The sequence below is a fragment of the Anolis sagrei genome, chromosome 4 (assembly GCF_037176765.1).
Source record: "Anolis sagrei isolate rAnoSag1 chromosome 4, rAnoSag1.mat, whole genome shotgun sequence".
Classification (NCBI taxonomy): domain Eukaryota; kingdom Metazoa; phylum Chordata; class Lepidosauria; order Squamata; family Dactyloidae; genus Anolis; species Anolis sagrei.
The window spans coordinates 235,458,717-235,477,997 of NC_090024.1; the positions used below are offsets into that span (position 1 = coordinate 235,458,717).

A 19,281-nucleotide genomic window follows, 5' to 3' on the forward strand; every position below is an offset into this window, starting at 1 on the left:
TAAGGCCCATTCAACCTCACTCCTCAGTATGTCTGGTGAATGTGCGGTGTGGTGAAAGAACTGGTGGGATCATATATATCTTGTTTGGTGTGTCATAGTGTGTTTTGTGCCAGAATAATAATAATAATAATAATAATACACTTTTTTAAAATATTCCGCAACCAAATCCCAAAATTGGGCAGAGATGTTTCCAACCTTGTAAAGCTATTCATAGAATCATAGAATCAAAGAGTTGGAAGAGACCTCATGGGCCATCCAGTCCAACCCCATTCTGCCAAGATGCAGGAATATTGCTTCCATCATTTACTAACATTGAACCCTGGCAGTTAAAGTGGTGTCAAACTGCATTAATTCTCCAGCGGAGATGGGCCCTGATTCTATCTCACTGCGAGCTACATGACAACTCGGCGCGCCGCAGCCAATCAGCGCTCGACGTTCTCTCTCAACGTTCCATTTTCTCCTCCTGTCAATCAATCGGAAGGAGGAGGAGAGGGGAGAGGCGCATGCGTGGCGTCGCAGCCGACGTGTCAAGACGTCACTGCGCAGGCGCACTCCTTCGTCTCCAGCCGGCCTCCACGGAGTTGCTTCTTCTTAGCGCAAGGCGTCTTTGGTGTGTGTGTTTTTAAACCTTACCCAGGAGCCTTTGCGAAGTGGCAACGTCGCCGGCAAATGGCGGAGGCGGTGTGTGTGCGCGCCTGCGCAGTGAGGAGCCAGGCAGAGACGCCGACGCCGGGCGAGAGGGAGGCTGACTGAGTGCAGAGAGGGGCCAGAGAGGGGTTTCCGGCCTCCTTCTTCCAGAGGTAAGGGCCCTGAGTTCGGATTCTGCCCTAGAGAGAGAGAGAGAGAGAGAGAGAGAGAGAGATTCCTCTCTGAAGGGAAAAGCGTTTTAGGATGCAAAGCCTGAGGGAAAGGAATGGCCAAAGCAGGCCTGGGCAAACTTAGGCCCTCCAGGTGTTTTGGACTTCAAGGCCCATCGTTAGGAATTGTGGGAGTTGGAGTCCAAAACATCTGGAGGGCCGAAGTTTGCCCATGCCTGCTCTATAATAATAATAATAATAATAATAATGTGTGTATTATAATATACAATAATTTGCATCTAATAATAATACAATATGATGGTAATAATAATATAATGCCTTATATGGGCCCCCTGATGGTGCAGCGAGTTATAATAATAATGATAATAATAATAATAATAAGGTGTGTATTATAATATATAATAATTTGCATCTAATAATAATAATACTACAATATGATGGCAATATTAATATAACGCCTTATATGGAGACCCTGATGGTGCAGCGAGTTATAATAATAATGATAATAATAATAATAATAAGGTGTGTATTATAATATATAATAATTTGTATCTAATAACAATACAATATGATGGAACCATTCCATCAGCACTGCCTCTGGAAAATCCTGCAAATCTCTTGGGAAGACAAGCGGACAAACGTCAGTGTGCTGGAAGAAGAAAAGACCACCAGCATTGAAGCGATGGTCCTCCGCCACCAATTCCGATGGACCGGCCACGTTGTCCGAATGCCTGACCACCGTCTCCCAAAGCGGTTGCTCTACTCCGAGTTCAAGAACGGAAAATGGAATGTTGGTGGACAGGAAAAGAGATTTAAAGATGGGCTCAAAGCCAACCTTAAAAACTCTGGCATAGACACTGAGAACCGGGAAGCCCTGGCCCTTGACCGCTCCAGCTGGAGGTCAGCTGTGACCAGCAGTGTTGCAGAATTTGAGGAGGCACGAGTGGAGGGTGAAAAAGAGAAACGTGCCAAGAGGAAGGCGCGTCAAGCCAACCCCGGCCGAGACCGCCTTCCACCTGGAAACCAATGCCCTCACTGCGGAAGAAGATGCAGAGCAAGAATAGGGCTCCACAGCCACATACAGACCCACAAGAATATTGGAAGACAATCATCCTCGGAAAGCGAGCTATCGCCTAAAAGATATAATATAATGCCTTATATGATGGTGCAGCGGGTTAAGTCACAGAGCTTCTGAACTTGCTGATTCAAAGGTCGACGGTTCGAATCCAGGGAGTGGGTAGAATTTGTGCTGTTAGCCCTAGCTCCTGCCAACCTAGCAGTTTGAAAACATGTGAATGTGAGTAGATCAATAGATACCACGGTCATGGTGATCCATGCCGTAGTTACCTCCAGTCTGGACTATTGCAATGCACTCTACGTGGGGCTTCCCTTGAAGACGGCCCGGAAACTTCAGCTGGCCCAGCATTCGGTAGCCAGATTAGGTTCTTGTGGGTTTTTTCGGGCTATAGGGCCATGTCCTAGAGGCATTTCTCCTGACGTTTCGCCTGCATCTATGGCAAGCATCCTCAGAGGTAGTGAGGTACCTCTGAGGATGCTTGCCATAGATGCAGGCGGAACGTCGGGAGAAATGTCTCTAGAACATGGCCCTATAGCCCGAAAAACCCCACAGGAACCTAGTGATTCCAGCCATGAAAGCCTTCGAAGGTAGCTAGATTATTTATTTTTTTGTTATTTATTGTGTCAGGGCAACCAGTTGATTATATTACATTTCTAACAGAACAAAGCAAACAAACAGACAAAATACAAAATTTGTGAGTTTGGTAGTTGATTAAATGTCCTTTGACCACTTGGAGTGCTTCTGTTGCTGCAAGAAGGTCCTCCATTGTGCATGTAGCAGGGCTCAGGTTGCATTGCAGCAGGTGGTCAGTGGTTTGCTCTTCTCCACACTCGCATGTCATGGATTCCACTTTGTGGCCCCATTTCTGAAGGTTGGCTCTGCATCTCTGTTCAGCGCCTTCCAAGTTGCCCAGTCCTCTGTGTGCCCAGGGGGGGAGTCTTTCATTTGGTATCAGCCATTGGTTGAGGTTCTGGGTTTTAGCCTGCCACTTTTGGACTCTCGCCAGATTATTAACAGGGTGAATTACAGGGAGCGGTCAACCCCCCTGTTTAAGGAACTCTGTTGTCTGCCATTCATTTTCTGGTCCCAATTCAAGGTGCAAGTTTTGACGTACAAAGCCCTGAACGGTTTGGGAGCCGCCTACCTTCGTGACCGCATCCCCTTCCATAAACCCGCATGACCTCTTCGATCTTCAGGGGAGGCCCTCCTTTCACCCTTTCCTCTATCACAGGTACGACTAGTGGGTATAGAATCATAGAATCATAGAGTTGGAAGAGACCTCATGGGCCATCCAGTCCAACCCCCTGCCAAGAAGCAGGAATTGCATTCAAATCACCCCTCACAGATGGCCATCCAGCCTGTTTAAAAGCTTCCAAAGAAGAAGCCTCCACCACACTCCAGGGCAGAGAGTTCCACTGCTGAAGCCATTGTTCCGCATCCTAGTCTCCAAGGTGGCAGAAAACAAGCTTGCTCCCTCCTCCCTATGACTTCCCTTCACATATTTATACATGGCCATCATGTCTTTGACTTAGAAATGGAGATGAGCACCACCCCTCAGAGTCTTTTTCATTCATGACTAGATTTAATGTCAAAGGAAACCTTTCCCTTTAATGTGTATATAATAATAATATGAGAGTTTCCGGTCCAACTTACCTATCTGAATGTATCTCCCTATATGAACCAGTTAGAGCATTATGAACAGGCACAGAAGGTCCTACTCTCAGACCCACTGCCCTCACAGGTGTGATTGGTGGAGCTGAGAGACAGTGCCTTCTTGGTGGTGGCACCTCGGCTGTAGAACACCCTCTCCAGTGACATCAGATCCAACCCCCTTCCTCTCCAGTGACATGAGGTCCGACCCCTACTTAAAATGTGGCTTTTAAAGCAAGCATTTGAAGAGTGAGATGAAGCAGCCAAGATAACTTTGGGATTCGTGCAGTGTCCAATGTCCTATGTTTTATGTTGTTTATATTTGATGTGTTATAGTTTACTGGTTTTAATTTATTGTAATATGCTGTTTTCATAGAATTATAGAATCAAAGAGTTGGAAGAGATCTCATGGGCCATCCAGTCCAATATTTGTGGTCTCAAGCATTTCAGATAACTGATATTAAACCCATATAGCACAACCACTGTACATGGTGCCTGCTATTTAACAAGTAAAATAACAACAAAAAACAGTTACCTTCCTTCAGGCTTGCAATATGTTTAAGACATGACATGAAAGGAAAAAGGGATGGAGGTGTGGGAGAGTAGAGGACTTATAATTTAAAGGGGGGGGGGGAAGGACTTACATTATAGCATTAGCTTTTCTGGATACAAATGCAATAGAGAATTATATTAGAGCCTCATTATTATTATTACATTTTTGTGATATTTATTTATATCCCCGAAGTTCTCTTGTTCACCTCAGGTGACAAAACATAGTTGCACATCTGTGGTTTGGGACAGAATGTATTTGGATCCAAAAAGATGCGAATCAATATCCTCACATGAAATATTCTCCTATTATCATACGGCCATCTCATATTCAAAGGCCTGTTCGAGATGTTGCAGACCTTTATAATGGTTAGCTACCATTGATTTGTGAATACAATAAATTTGCTTATCAAAACCAAGTTGCCTTGGGCTTAAAGCTTTCTCAGAAGATTTCCTTTGTTATATGTGCAGATCTATAAATAGTTGTTTGGACATATCTGCTATAGCTATATATATATGGTGCAATAAAACCTTTATCTTCCTTTCATACTACTTCCAATGGGTTGGGATTTGTGAATAGAACTGAATTCATCTGTTTCTCTTATTGGTCTTGCTTTTGGAAGTAAGATCCACTGAACCCAGTGATAGTTTTGAATAAGAGTACAAGGGAAGGGTTACAATGTAGACATTTTTGTTGTTTCTTGTTGCAAAATTTCATTTCCTTTTATTGTTTTAAGTTGCTATTTCCATTTTATGTCATTTCTCTTCCACAGTTAGTAAGTTTAGAGTGGCATCAGTTTGGGAAGGTTCCTTTGCAAGCATTGTTAATTACTTTGTTACCTCTTCAATATAACATCAGAATACTTTTGTGTTTTCATAGTGTTCAGTGGATAAGACTCCTCTGTCCACACATGCCTGCGTTTTCTTGAAAGACCTTTCAAATTTAAAAAAGCTGTAAACACTTTGTATAATATATGGTCTCCTTTCTTTTTCTTTGTATTGGTAGCAAACCCTAACACATTTAGGAATGTGTGAAGAAGCTGACATTATATCCCAAGCATAGCAACAAACTTGTAGAAACCATAATGACTTTGGGCATCAGGGGTACTATCCCTTTTTATTGAATTTTTCCAGCTCTCCCCAACAGACTGTGTGATACTAATTAATGGTATATCAGCTTTGCAGCGAAATTAGCTAGTCTATAACAGCATCTGTAAGTCCAGACATCCAGATGTTATTTTGTTATGACATTTATGATAGGGAATATTTATAAAGTGGTAATATTGACAGTTCAACTATAAGAAACCATCTGTCAGGTGACTTTAAGGTATTTTCCCTCAATAAAAAGTCAATGAACTTGGAAAAAAAAGCAATTTCTCAGATATTTTCTCACATTGGAAAGTGATCCATGGTGACCCTGGGCATTGAAATGAAGCTATTTTTTTTTTTTTGGGGGGGGGGGGGGGGGATAATCCAGGTAATGATTTTTTTTTTGTTTCTGAATTTTTTAAAGATGCAAAATACACATTCCACGCAGAAAAATACTCAATGTTTGGTTTAGTTAAGGTGCTGCTACATGACATTCTTAATCTTTCTACCTCCAATCCTCTTCCTGAATAAGAATTGACAGCTTTGCCTTTCTTTTAAAACATTTGAAGTAATCCAAAGAAGCAAAACCCCAAATCCGGGTTCCATATATGATATAATTGCTTTAATAAAGTCAGTTAGAATGTTATGTAGTCATAATATTGATGTCGGTTTCCTACCCATTCATGACTGCTGCTGCTTCATTTGTCTAACATTGTTGTGTTCAGATCTTTTTGCCTGAGGAGGAAGGATAAGATGGAGCATCCCTGAGTCTGTACAAATAGAAGTGCTGTGCAAGCTGTGACTGGTCGTTGACTGCTTCAGTTTTCAAAAGCAATGGCTGTTTGAAGCTCTGGTGACTTAAAATCAAAGTCTTGCCAGCTAGAAGCCTGTGAGTCATTTTCTAGCCGGTCAGTCACCTCTCACCTGAATCCCACAGGGATTTTCTTTAAACCTTGGTAACAGTTCTTGAAGGAACAGAACCACGTTTATTGAAGTTTCACTTTTGGAACAAATAACCCAAATGGTATAGAATTTTCAGTTAACATTGGTTGTTACAAAGATGGAGAACAAGGGGTCATTTAAGATGGGATTTTGTACATAATTTAGCAAAAGGTTGTTACAAAGATGACTTTGTAATGACTCTTTAGGAAACCTAATGGTTCCATGCCAAATAGACTGAGTATGTGTTGGGACTATAACTCCTATCATACTTTACCACTTATTCTATCAAGGACTTTTGGGAGACTGCAGTGCAATAACATTCACCATTCCTGATGCAAACTGTATCTCACTACCCCAAATGGTGTCTTGGGTTTTCCATTCTTTTTTTAAAAGATAACAACCATGATTCTCTGTGTGGATTCTTCTGCCTGTTTTTAAGGCATAACTCCTCATATAGATTCTCTCCTTTTCTTTAGCTTTTTAAAATTACATTTTCTCTATGCATTTTTAAAGGAGAGGAAGCTATTTGCTTGTTACAAAGCCCAAGGTTTTGCTTTCCATTGGCTATAGCAAAAATTATAATTTTGAACCTCAAACCTACCCTTAACTTATACATGTGCACATAGAATATTTTGCATGCAAAGGTTTCAGGGTATCTTCAAGTAAGTTTGGGGAAACCTTTTATGAAATCATGGAAAAATGCTGTTTCTCCATGAGTTAGACAGATAAATGGTTTGATTAAGCCTAAAATATTTTCCTAAATTCCTAATCTCACAAGAACTACCATTGTCAAGAGAGCAGCCTTGTTGTTGGAGTCTAATTTAGGGCCCTTCCACACTTCTGCTATATCCTAGGGTCTGATCCTAGATTATTTTCTTTTCCCAGATTATCTGGCAGTGGAGACTCTTAAAATCCTGTTTAAAGCAGATAACCTGGGATCAGATCCTGGGATATAGGGCAGTGTAGAAAGGAACTTATTGGACAAAGGGGATTCCAGGCAACAAATACTAATCAGATCATCTAGCCCAGGGGTCCTCAAACTAAGGCCCAGGGGCTGGTTACGGCCCTCCAAGGTAATTTACCCGGCCCTTACTCAGGGTCAACCTAAGTCTGAAACGATTTGAAAGCACATGACAATAACAACAACGATCCTATCTCATCAGCTAAAAGCAGGCCCACATTTCCCATTGAAATAATAATTTTATATTTGTTAAAATTGTTCTTCATTTTAATTATTGTATTGCTTTAAAATGTTTTTGCACTACAAATAAGATATGTGCAGTGTGCATAGGAATTCATTCATGTTCTTTCAAAATTATAATCCGGCCCTCCAACAGTTTGAGGGACTATGGCCTGGCCCTCTGTTTAAAAAATTTGAGGACCTCTGATCTAGCCCTTTTATGTGGGATGGATACTCATTTTGAAAGCTAATATATACAACATAACTTTATCTTTTCTCATATTTCCAATTTAACTGTACCTCTATCTCCAAAAGCACTGATGGAATATTGTTTCTAGAAATAAATTCTAAGTGTGTTTTTCTTAGCTTGCTGATTGAACTATTTTATCAAGAAAACTTTTTATTGAAGCTTTGTATTGAAAGGAGAACTTTGTTTTCATCATAACACAGTAGTTGCCTATCATCTTTACACACAGTAGATTCTTCCCACACATGTGCCACCTCTAAAGATACTTGGCTTTTTAACATTCTCCTTTTAACCCAATTACCAGATAGAGATATTCTGTTCTTATTTATCTTGTATGTTTCTCTGTCCTTGTCACCCATTTAGAGCAACCTAGCCACCCGCCTACAAAATTCTTTTTATACTATTATTTCGAAATTTCTATTCCACTATGTGATGAGTTAATATATTCAAAATCTGACTGAAACCTAGCAGAGGTTTTTGTTTTATTAAAATGTTTTAATAAAATCTTCAATTTTTATTCCATTAGGGTGTTGCAAAATGCTAATTTCACCTGAAAGCTTATAGCATTGTCTATTTTCTTGAACTGCAATTTGTCAATTGCTTTGTTCCTTGTCCTATCAAAAAAGATTAATGCAGTAATTGTTGGTGTGTGTGTTTGCTTGTGCAAATTCACCAAATAATTCAGTATTTCTGCTGATGCTCAAAGTGCATGAAGGTAAGTTAAAGTATAAGTTGCTGAAAGGACCAGTCAGCAAAAACTCAAATATTGCATTATAACTAAAACTGGATCTAAAGAATGCTTTGCTTAGTAGATGCAAAGGGATGTTTAGTTATATCTCATTTTAAAGATAACAGATTATCTAGAAAGGAAGACTCTTTTATAAGTTATAAACCAGTTTTGAGTGAACCAACATTCCCCATCATACACATGTCTAGAATTGGAGATAGAGAGAGAGAATGTAATATCTACAGTTCAATACTCAACAAGGTTTATTAGGATACACTCATGTAACAGATACTGCAAAAGTGTTCTATCTGGAGTCCTTTGATAATCAGAATAAACAGTGCTGTTTTAGATAATATGATGATGGTTTAGCATGATAGGTGATAATTCCCTACATTGATATGTACCTGCTTTCACAATTTTGAGATATTTGTTGATGTGCATTCACTATAGTGACAAAGTACTTCCCAGATTCTGGTGCTTCTGATGTCATTTAGCCAAAGTGAATATAGGAGGAATGGATTAATCCATGGTGTTAATCCTTTTAAGGGGCTCTGGTTCTACTTCTTCCATGTTTCTCTGAATTCTTGATGTTCAGTGTCACAACTAGTAATTCGTTTATCCTCAGCTTCCATTCTCCTAAGCTAGGAGTGGGCCTCCAAAATTTAGGGATTGCAGTGGATATATTGCCTTATCGATTCCCTGTAGACTGCACTTGTGAATCAGTGGTGAATCTAAAGGAGTGTCACAACACTTTTGATCCTTGACAGTTTGAAGGTGATTTTAAAAGTTTTGGGGATGAGGAGTCCCTTTGGGGAGATAGGGCAGAATACTATTATTATTATTATTATTATTATTATTATTATTATTATTTATTCCAGGTACTTCAGGGGCTGTGTGTGGTCCATAGACTACACTTTTCATAACCCAACCTATAAAATCATTAAACTGATGTTTAATGATTTATGTTACAATTGTTTTTAATTGCCCTATACTTGTCTCGTGGTGTTTTGTATCGATGTTGTTCACCGCTTTGAGTTGCCTGAGGGCTGAGAAAAGCGGTATATAAATAAGGCAAATAAATAAATAAATAAATAAAATGTCTTAGCTTCTTCTGCAGAATGATATATTGGATGTCTACAGATTTCATAAAAGCACTATCCAATAGATCAGAAGTTTGCTCTTGAAGTCACACTTGACCTTTTCTTCTGTGTTTGATTTTAATTTTGAATATTGGATCGGAAAGATTTGCTATTTGAAAGTATTGGTCTATGGTACATAGCAAATTTGTAGTAATTTATCTGATTCATATTGCTAACTTCTTTGCTATCTCATTTGTATTTAATAGCAGCAATGCAGTAGATAGTAGAAATGAACTTTGTCATCCGATTATTGTTTTAAGAATATTTTGATCAAACTAATCAAGCAACTCTGTAGTGTTCATTACATACATAACAAAGGAATTTTTTGTTAGCTATTATGGCTGTGTTGTTTCATTACCAAAATGCAGTCATTGTATAAAAGATTACACATAGATGTAATGCACTTAGGAGAAACATTCCAATTTAGGATGCATCATGCTAGAAAATAAAATACTTTATTATCTACAAAAAGAATAGTGATAGTTCTGCCTTATTAATTTTAATTTTTAAAAAAACAGAAGCTATTAGGGCAAAACCAAAGTGTTTATTTTCAAACATAGTGAATTAATATTGTGTCACAACTATTTAAGTGGAAAAAGGTTATGTGCTGATGTCTCTTTTCATAACTTTGAAAATATATGTATGTGGATATGTTGACCAGATTTTAAAATATGAATATTCATTTCAAAAGTTGAAATCTCAAAATGTAAATTAATTTTGATTATAGAAAGCCTTACAAGGTTGAGAAATCCTTATTTAGAAATCTGAGATCCAAAATTGTCAACATGCACGGCTTTGATAGTGAAACCTTTGTTTTCTGATGGTTCCGTGTAGAAAAAACGTGTTTGTAGTTTGGACGGGGGGGGGGGGGGGGGGGGTTAAACTGCTCATCCAGAGAAGTCCTGGGCGTGGCTAAAACTGCAACCCCCAGAATTCTGCAGGAGCCAGTGATAGCATTTAAAGTGGATTGAAATGGGAACATGCTCAAGTGTAATAAGGCCCCAAGACACCTCGTCATGTATATGCAAATATTCCAAAGTCTGAAAAAGTCAAAAATCCAAAACACTACTGGTCATTAGTATTTCAGAAAAGGGGGTCGCAAGTGGTATAATATTTTATTTTTAAAGAAAGAAGCTAGAAAACCAATTAGTCATTGCTTTATTTGGTAAATGTGCTGGTTAGCTTAGGCAAACCATACTTGCTTAGCCTCACTTTTACCTCCTTACTGCTACCACCTATCTTCAGTATAAGGCTAGAATAATGCTGATGTCTTTGAGGAGATACTCAAATTACAATAATACATCTATTCAGAAAGCTCTGAATATTCTAAGACACAATGTGTTACCCATTTGTGTTATTTGGAGTTCGTGTAAAGATGCAGAGAGGGAGCCATCTAGCAAAACAAGGGTGTCAGAGCTCTCCACTCACCTTGACAGTGCATTGTATACAGGTTTTCATGAGTGCATATCCATCATGTTGCCTAGGAATCTCTCTAATAGTTGAGAATGATGTTCAAAAGCCCTCAATAGAACAGAACTGAAAGCACAGGTAAATGAAAGGATACAAGTGGCATGCCATTTCCTACTCTTCAGTCCACTAAAAGCCTCAAATCTGTTCAAGATCAGCCTTCTTTTGGCTAGAATGTATTGCAGAAGGGTCATTCCTTTGAGCTGAGGACCTGTTTCTGATGCAGCCTACTTTCCTTCACTCTATCTTTCAGTGGAGACCAACAATGAAAGCACAGAAAGATGGTGGGACAATAGTGTATTTTGTCTTTGTTTTGCTATATCCTTTCACTTTTGTTATTGTTGAAAAATCTGAACTTCAGAAGTCTCTTCACCTATCATATGCCATTTCTATGACAGCCATTTAATGTGAATGTCTGCTTCAAATATTCAGTTAAAGGCAATGAAACAACCATTCTCATTAATATTTTTTTCCTTCAATTTATGAATTTTTGTCATGATTTCTTCTGAGCAGCTTTATAGCAGGGCATTAGCCCCTGGTTTGGCTTAATTGTTTTGCTGCAACGTTATATTGTATGTTGCTGCTATTTTAAAAAACAAAAACAAATGGTGGTAAAAAGTAGAATTGCCTAAAACTTGACTCAAAAAGTAATATAAATGGAAATACAGTATAAATGGAAAACTGTTGTATTATAGAAATGCAATAGCCAAAGCTTTCCTCCTGTCTTTCTTAAATGAGAACATGCCTCATTTCAAAATGGCATATGCCAAGTCAAAGCAAGTCAAAACTATGTTATAAAACAGATTGGTTTTACAAATCATTGGTACAACTGTAAAAGGTTTAGCCAAAATTGTTTTCTTTTATTCTTCTCCTGGCTCTATAACATTCCTTATGCAAGGGCAGCATTTTATAGACACAAAGTGCTGATTTTTTTCTACACCTCAGAGACCTGGTGTAGATATAATTATGTAGACCTAATGTGATATCCTTATTATACTGTGGTTAGTTAATTATGTTCTAGCCTAGGGAGCCTAACATCTCTCCCCCCCCCCCCCTTTCTTTCTGTTAATCATGATATGAAACAATTTGTAAAATCATTTTAAAAATCATGTGTTACTTGTTTCACATTGTTTTTAACAAGTTGCATACTATTATTAATGAAGAACAAATAAAGCAATATTTAGGACACCATTTTAAAATGTTTTGTATATGGTCCTCGAGGTCTTGAACCCCCCTCCCCCAAAAATTCTGAAAAGTAGCAGTGGATAAAACGTACATTTTCTTGCACTTCTTTTCATTTACATAATAATAATCCAGCAGAGTGTCTGCTGTGGACTCATTTTGTTGTGTTTCAAATGATGATGATGATAATAATAATGAGAGAAAAATTGACAAAGATAAAACATGGATGTGGCTTACAAACGGAACTTTGAAAAAGGAGACCAAGGCCCAGATTCTTGCAGCCCAAGAAAAGACAATTAAAAAAAAATGCCATCAAAGCCAGAACTGAAAAATCAGCAACAGACTCTGCAAGGAAGAGGATGAAACAATAGATCATACCCTCAGCTGCTGCAAGAAGATCGCACAGACAGATTACAAGCAGAGGTGTTATACCGGTTCTCAGATGATCCATTGGAAGTTGTGCCACAAATGCCATATTCCTGTGACAAAAACTGGTAGGATCACAATCCTGAAAAAGTTACAGAAAATGAGCACATCAAATTACTCTGGGACTTCTGAATTCAGACTGACAGAGTTTTGGAGCACAATACTCCTGACCTCATGATCATCTTAAAAAAGCAAGTATGGATCAGTATTGCAATCCCAGGTGACAGCAGGATTGAAGAGAAACAACTGGAAAAGCTGACATGATATGAGGATTTAAAGATCGAGCTGCAGAGACTCTGGCACAAGCCAGTAAAGGTGGTCCCAGTGGTGATCGGCACACTGGGTGCCGTACCTAAAGACCTTGGCCTTTACTTAACACAATCAGCGCTGACAAAATTACCAACTGTCAACTGCAAAAGCACATCCCTGCTCGGATCTGCACACATTATTCACCAATACATCACACAGTCCTAGACACTTGGTCCGACATGTGATTCAATACAACAGCCAGCATAGTGATCTTGTTTGCTGTGTACTAATCTTGTTGTGTTTCAAATAATAATAATAATAATAATAATAATAATAATAATAATACTTTTATTTCTTACCCACCTCTCCTCTTGGCTTAAGGGGGGGGGGGGGTTACAAAACAATTAAAATACATAAGCAGAGCAAAAACACTACAAATACACACACTAAAATGTACCTCCATAAAAGTTACAAGTTTTAAATACGTTCACTACCTTGGACTAAAAAAAACTTCCTAAAATCGCAAAAATAATAACACTAGTTACTTTTCAAAAACAACATTTGTGAAACAATGAGTGCTAATGTTAACATCTTTACAAAATAACGACATTACTTCCAGGTTCTTATTTCACATTCTATAAGCACTAAGGTATATTTGCAGTGATTTTGTCAAAACACTTTTTGTCTATCCTGTTTCTAAGTGCAGCTTGGGAAGTACCTGAATAATACAAGCCTTGCTTTATATGCAACCCTTAGCAATGCTGTGAGAGAGGAAAGAAGCCTTCCTCCTGATTCACAAACCAAACATTATGGAGAAAATGATTGTAATATTACTTCTGGACCACAATATAACTTGATAATAATTGCCTTCATTTGTTTTTTGCAGGACCATGGCAAGTCCAAGAACAAGAAAAGTCCTTAAAGAAGTGAGAGTGCAAGATGAGAATAATGTAAGTAGTTCAGTGTATCCTCTTAGCAGCATATGGTTAAGTGGCAAGGAGTCACCTTATGCTCACATTAGAGGATTCCATTTAAATGATTCCACAATTAACTATAATAGACAATCTTCAACCTATATGAGTTTATCACATAGAAAGTTCTCGCTAAGTCCTTCCCACAAGCTCACTAATCCCTTGGGAGGGTGGAAGGAATTTCCCTGCACATAGTTTCCACTTGGTTCTCTTTCTGCCTGGAGATAAATGCTTTTTTATTTATATAGGCAGGGCATTGATTCTTATATCATGCTGCAAAAAGGGATTTGAAAGTGGTATGCTCTGCTTTTGTCTTTCCAATTATGTTATTAATGTGTTTTTGAAGTAGAATTGAATAAGAGTTTTTTTAAAAAAAACTATTGTAAAATGGCATTTTCATTGTGTTTTGTTTTGAATAATTGCAAATTGCTTGGGGTCACATGATGGGAGAAAAGTGGTATATAAACAAAATGGAATACAGTGTTCCCTCGCTGTTTCGCGGTTCGCTTTCCGCGGACTTGCTGTTTCGAGGTTAGGGTTGAGAATTAATATTTTAAATATATTTTATACACATTTTCAGAGTATGTGTCTTGGGTTCTGTTGACAAGCAGACACTTAATTTTTTCCTGATATTGTTTAATTGAGAATGGGAGGTTTCAAAGAAAGTACTTTATATGAGGGAATGGTATTGTTTTTCCTGAATGGTTTTTAAACTGCTTTTAATAATTTCAATTTGTATGTTTTAAATTGTTTTTAAACATTATTGTTTCCTCCATTACCCATTCTATTTTCCAATGCAGGTTTGTTTTGAGTGTGGTGCATTTAACCCCCAATGGGTGAGTGTGACCTATGGAATATGGATCTGTCTCGAATGCTCAGGAAAACATCGAGGCTTGGGTGTTCATCTCAGGTTAGTTTCTCATAAGAACCTCTCTCCAGTGTAGCCCTTTCTGTTATTTGTATCATTTTAAAATATATTTGATGATTTAGTTAATGATTTTAAATAGTGTTACTGTTTACTGTTTATTATAGAAGGAATGCACACTGCCTTGTTCGCATTTGACACACAGTAGTATAAAAATATTAGTTATAAATAATAATAATAATAATAATAATAATAATAGACAAAATAGAATGACTTTTATTATTCTTACTGGAACACAGTTTGATGCTGATAAATCATATTTATTATGCTAAGACTAAGTTAATAAAGGTTTCTGGTATTAGGCATCCAAGAAAGAAAATGACTACTTTTAAATTTAAATATATTCAGAATTTATTTTTAAAAATCCAGTTTATTCTCGAAATGCAAACATTTAGGTAAAGTAATAGATTCATGATATGCTTATAATATAATTCATTATATGCTTAAAATAGACTAACCACAATTCTTCTGGCTTCTGAGATGTTATCCCAGAATTCTAGACTATTGAGGACCTTCCTGTACGATTGACTCTAGACATCTTTATTGTGATAGTGGATTGTGATAGTACCCCTTATTGGAGATGTTTTTCATGCTGCTGCTTAATTACATTGGTATTAATATAATAAGAACTGCCTTTTTAAAACTTTGGTTTTCAGTTTCGTGCGGTCTGTCACTATGGACAAATGGAAAGATATTGAATTGGAGAAAATGAAAGCAGGTGGTAATCACAAGTTTCGGGAATTTTTAGAGTCGCAAGAAGATTATGACCCTTGTTGGTCACTGCAAGAGAAATACAACAGCAAAGCTGCAGCACTCTTCAGAGATAAGGTAAGTTTAATTAAACAATAACTTCCGTGTCTTTAGAACCTGAAGATCAATAAAAATGCTTAGCTTCTGCTTACTACATAAACCTGGAATACCACAGTCAGTGCGAGCAATTATTGGAAAGACAACAAAATGTGATATTGCAAGTAAATATGAAACAATTTTAGACAAAGCATAACTACTTTCTCTATTATACTATCATTAAAAAATACAAAAGCAACTAGAGAGTTAAGTATTAGGTAATTCTCCAAACTTAAAGCCACATATGTTTTGGAAGCCATACATTCCCAGGTATATATACTTAAGATTTTTTTATTCTTATTTCAAGAACTTCAACTATGTCAGAATAAGCAGGTTAAGAATTACAGAAATTCCACAAGAATCCATGTCTCTAAGCTTTTTTAAGGTCTTCAAATGTTTCAGTTTACCTTTCTTTCAAATATAGTCAGTCTAGAGCAGGCATGGGCAAACTTTGGCCCTCCAGGTGTTTTGGACTTCAAATTCCACAATTCTGAACAGCTGAGGTGAAAAAAAGGAAAGGGCCTCAGGCTGTTCAGAATTGTGGGAGTTGAAGTCCAAAACACCTGGAGGGCCAAAGTTAGCCCATGCCTGGTCTAGTCTTATTCTAGCAATACTGTTATGGCACTCCTGTAGTAACTATCTTTTTGTAGCCCAGATGAAGCTAAAAGAGAAAAGTATGGGCCTTGGTAGATTAAGCAAAGCTCAAATAGTGTCTATTCCAGTAGTTCTCAACTTTTTGTTGCTACTGTAATTTTGCTACTATTATGAATCGTACTGTAAATATCTGATATGCAGGATGTATTTTCATTCACTGGACCAAATTTGGCACAAATACCAATATGCACTAATTTGAAGGCTGGTGGGGTTGAGGTGGGAGGATTGATTTTGTCTTTTGAGAGTTGTAGTTGTTGGGATTTATAGTTAATCTACAATCAAAGAGCATTCTGAACACCACCAATGATGGAATTAAACCATACTTTGCACACAGAACTCCCATGACCAACAGAAAATACTGGAAGGGCTTGGTGGACATTAATCTTGAATTTTGGAGCTGTAGTTCACCTACATCCAGAGAGCACTGAGGACTCAAACAATGATGGAGATCTGGATCAAACTTGGCACGAATCCTCAGTATGCCCAAATGTGAACACTGGTGTAGTTTAGGGAAAATAGAACTTGACATTTAAGAGTTGTGGTTTCTGGGATTTATAGTTCACCTACAATCAAAGAGCATTCCGAACCCCACCAACGATAGAATCGCACACAGAACCCCCATGACCAACAGATAATACTTTGTTTTATGATGGTCTTTGCGACCCCCTCTGACATCCCCTCACGACCCCCTCAGGGGTCCCGACCCCCAGGTTGAGAAACGCTAGTCTATGCCAACCCAGATGCTTCTGAAAAGTTTATAAACCGTGTTTAGAGGCAGTAGTTTTTCCTTATGGGCTTATGTTGTTGTTATCTACTTGCATGAACTCTGAATGTGAAGGCTTCATTTAATTTCCACCTCTTCCATGAGCTTTCACATCTTATTTTAATCTTGAAGTTATGTATGCTTTGTAAATCTATGGCTGCTTCCCCATTCTTTAAGATATTCACTAAAAACAGATTTGTGGAAGGAAATATGTTTAGACCTTTAAAATATGTCTTACTTTAGGTGGCAGCACTGGCCGAAGGTAAAGAATGGTCAATTGAAACATCATCTGCTAGAAACTGGACACCTCCTCAGCCCAAAGTTGCTCTTTCCGCAACTCATCGGTAGGCCTCCCTTTGTCTTGTACAGTGTGATTATTCTAAGGTAGGGGGCTGCCCAACTTCCTGAGGTTGGGTAGCGATGGGCATTTGCTTCCTACTGGATATGGAAAGGTTGCTTAATATCCCCGATTTCTTTATGTATTTTTCTACAGGGGTTGGCAGCTGTGGAAGGCTCAAGGGCTGCATAACCCCCACCACACACACACACACACACACGATTTATAGAGACCATTTTCATTATGTTTTAGTGTAACAATTTAAACCAATTAGAGATCTCTTTTTAACAGTTGGGTGTAACTCCTCTGTCTTTTTTTTTTTACTCTTGCAGAAGAAGGCAAAATAATGACCTCAGGGAAGGGCCCTGTAGACTGCAAAAATAGCTCTGGAGGGCCACATATAGCACATAATCTGCATTTTGCTACTCCTGGTTTTATTGAGAGAAAAAACCCTTGAGCTCTTTAGAGTCTATTGGAACAATTTTAATTTCATGCTCACTCCCTCATTGGGCCGTTTTCAATATCAGAAGTGACTGGAACGGTGTGCAAAGAGCTTTCTTCAAAACAAAACAATATAAAAACCGGCAGGAGGGCCATATTTTGCCCTGTGTCACCAGATCTCCGGGTGGCATACGATTACTACAACAAAAATTATTTAATAGACTAAAAAATATTTTAACAAGTTAAAACCTGTTGACTTTTTTCATATTGATTCTTTTTTGTTCTCTAAGTGATCATCTGTTACAGAACTATTCCATACAGCATTGTTAACATGTAGTGATATTTTACATAACTCTCCAACATAATATAATGCTATTGCAAGTGGTTTAGTTACCATGTTGGAGCTTTCTGATATTTAACTTTAGTTTGATATTCTGTATATGTTAAAGAATTAGATATTCATAAACGTTCAGTAAACCATTAATTGAAAAGCTTCAAGGTAGCCTAGGCTGGTTTTGTCACAACTGAAAAAAGATGTATCAAGCAGCAAATCCTGATGGAGTGATCTCCTATGCATAACTTATCTGCCCCCTGTATGCAAACACCCTATTTTCATAGAAGTACATGCTTGTTTGTTTTATCTTTTGGTTTTCATACAGTTTACTTTTACACTTTATTCTTTGCAGCAGCTCTGCTGGACAACAGCAGACTGCAGGTGGAACTTCTGACAAAGCCTTTGAAGATTGGTTAAATGATGATGTTGGCTCTTATCAAAGGTAAAAATCACATCTCAATTAAATATGAGTCCATGAAGATAACTACCAACAGTCATTTCTTTGACATAGCCCTGTGTTGATTAAATTTACTTTGGATGGCCTTCAGATAAATCCTTTCCACCTATAGTCAAATGTGGAAGACTTTATTTTGCTGTTTGAATTTTATAGAGGTATAAACCTCTTACTTCCTACACAATTGACCCCCTGCGTCCATATATTCATCCATTCATGTCTTGATTTAAAAAATAATCCCAAAAGCAAACCTTTATTTTGCTATTATATACAAGACACACCATTTTACTATACCGTCATATATAATGGGACTTGAATATCCATGAATACATGGTGGACCTTGGAGCAAACAACAATAATATTTATTCCATCAGTAAAACATGGTGGGCCTTGGAACCAAACAGAGCAGATAGCAAGAGGCCATTGTACTGAGATTACTTTATTTATTTTACTACAATATTTATTTCCTGCTCACAGGGTGTCAGATATTATCGTCTTTAAGTAGCTACAAAAAATTAAGAATTATTGTCTTTGAGGCTTCATGCAAAGTGAAAGACATTTGAAAGGGTGTTGGTTGTTGTTGTTGTTGTTTCTCCCAAAGGAGAAACAGCAGCTGGCTACTAAGTCAATCCAAAATTTGTGAACTTCCTCTCAGAAAATTCTCTATAAATACATGTGAGCAGTGCATTCTTTTGTTACAAACCAGCATTTATCAAACCAGTCATAGAGCATAATGTGAAAGTTATGCATTACTCCTAAGTCACTTACCTGCTGTTAGCCACTTTTTGTATAATAAAGATGCAAAAAAGTTAA

At 37.8% G+C, this 19,281-nt stretch overlaps 1 protein-coding gene across 9 annotated transcripts in view; it reads left to right on the plus strand.

The window, feature by feature from the left end:
* Nucleotides 1-556: 556 nt before the first annotated feature.
* Nucleotides 557-19,281, plus strand: part of ARFGAP1 (ADP ribosylation factor GTPase activating protein 1) — a 34,573-nt gene continuing 15,848 nt past the window's right edge. For 3 of the 9 annotated variants that reach the window (XM_060771957.2, XM_060771951.2, XM_060771955.2), the window contains exons 1-6: nucleotides 559-800; nucleotides 13,630-13,693; nucleotides 14,515-14,624; nucleotides 15,296-15,467; nucleotides 17,146-17,246; nucleotides 18,367-18,456. In XM_060771957.2, coding sequence (XP_060627940.2) covers nucleotides 13,634-13,693; nucleotides 14,515-14,624; nucleotides 15,296-15,467; nucleotides 17,146-17,246; nucleotides 18,367-18,456 — 533 coding nt within the window. In that variant the 5' untranslated portion in view covers nucleotides 559-800; nucleotides 13,630-13,633. Of the gene's footprint in view, nucleotides 801-13,629; nucleotides 13,694-14,514; nucleotides 14,625-15,295; nucleotides 15,468-17,145; nucleotides 17,247-18,366; nucleotides 18,457-19,281 lie in introns of all 9 variants that reach the window. The other 6 variants (XM_060771949.2, XM_060771953.2, XM_060771950.2 and 3 more) reach the window with 5 other exon arrangements.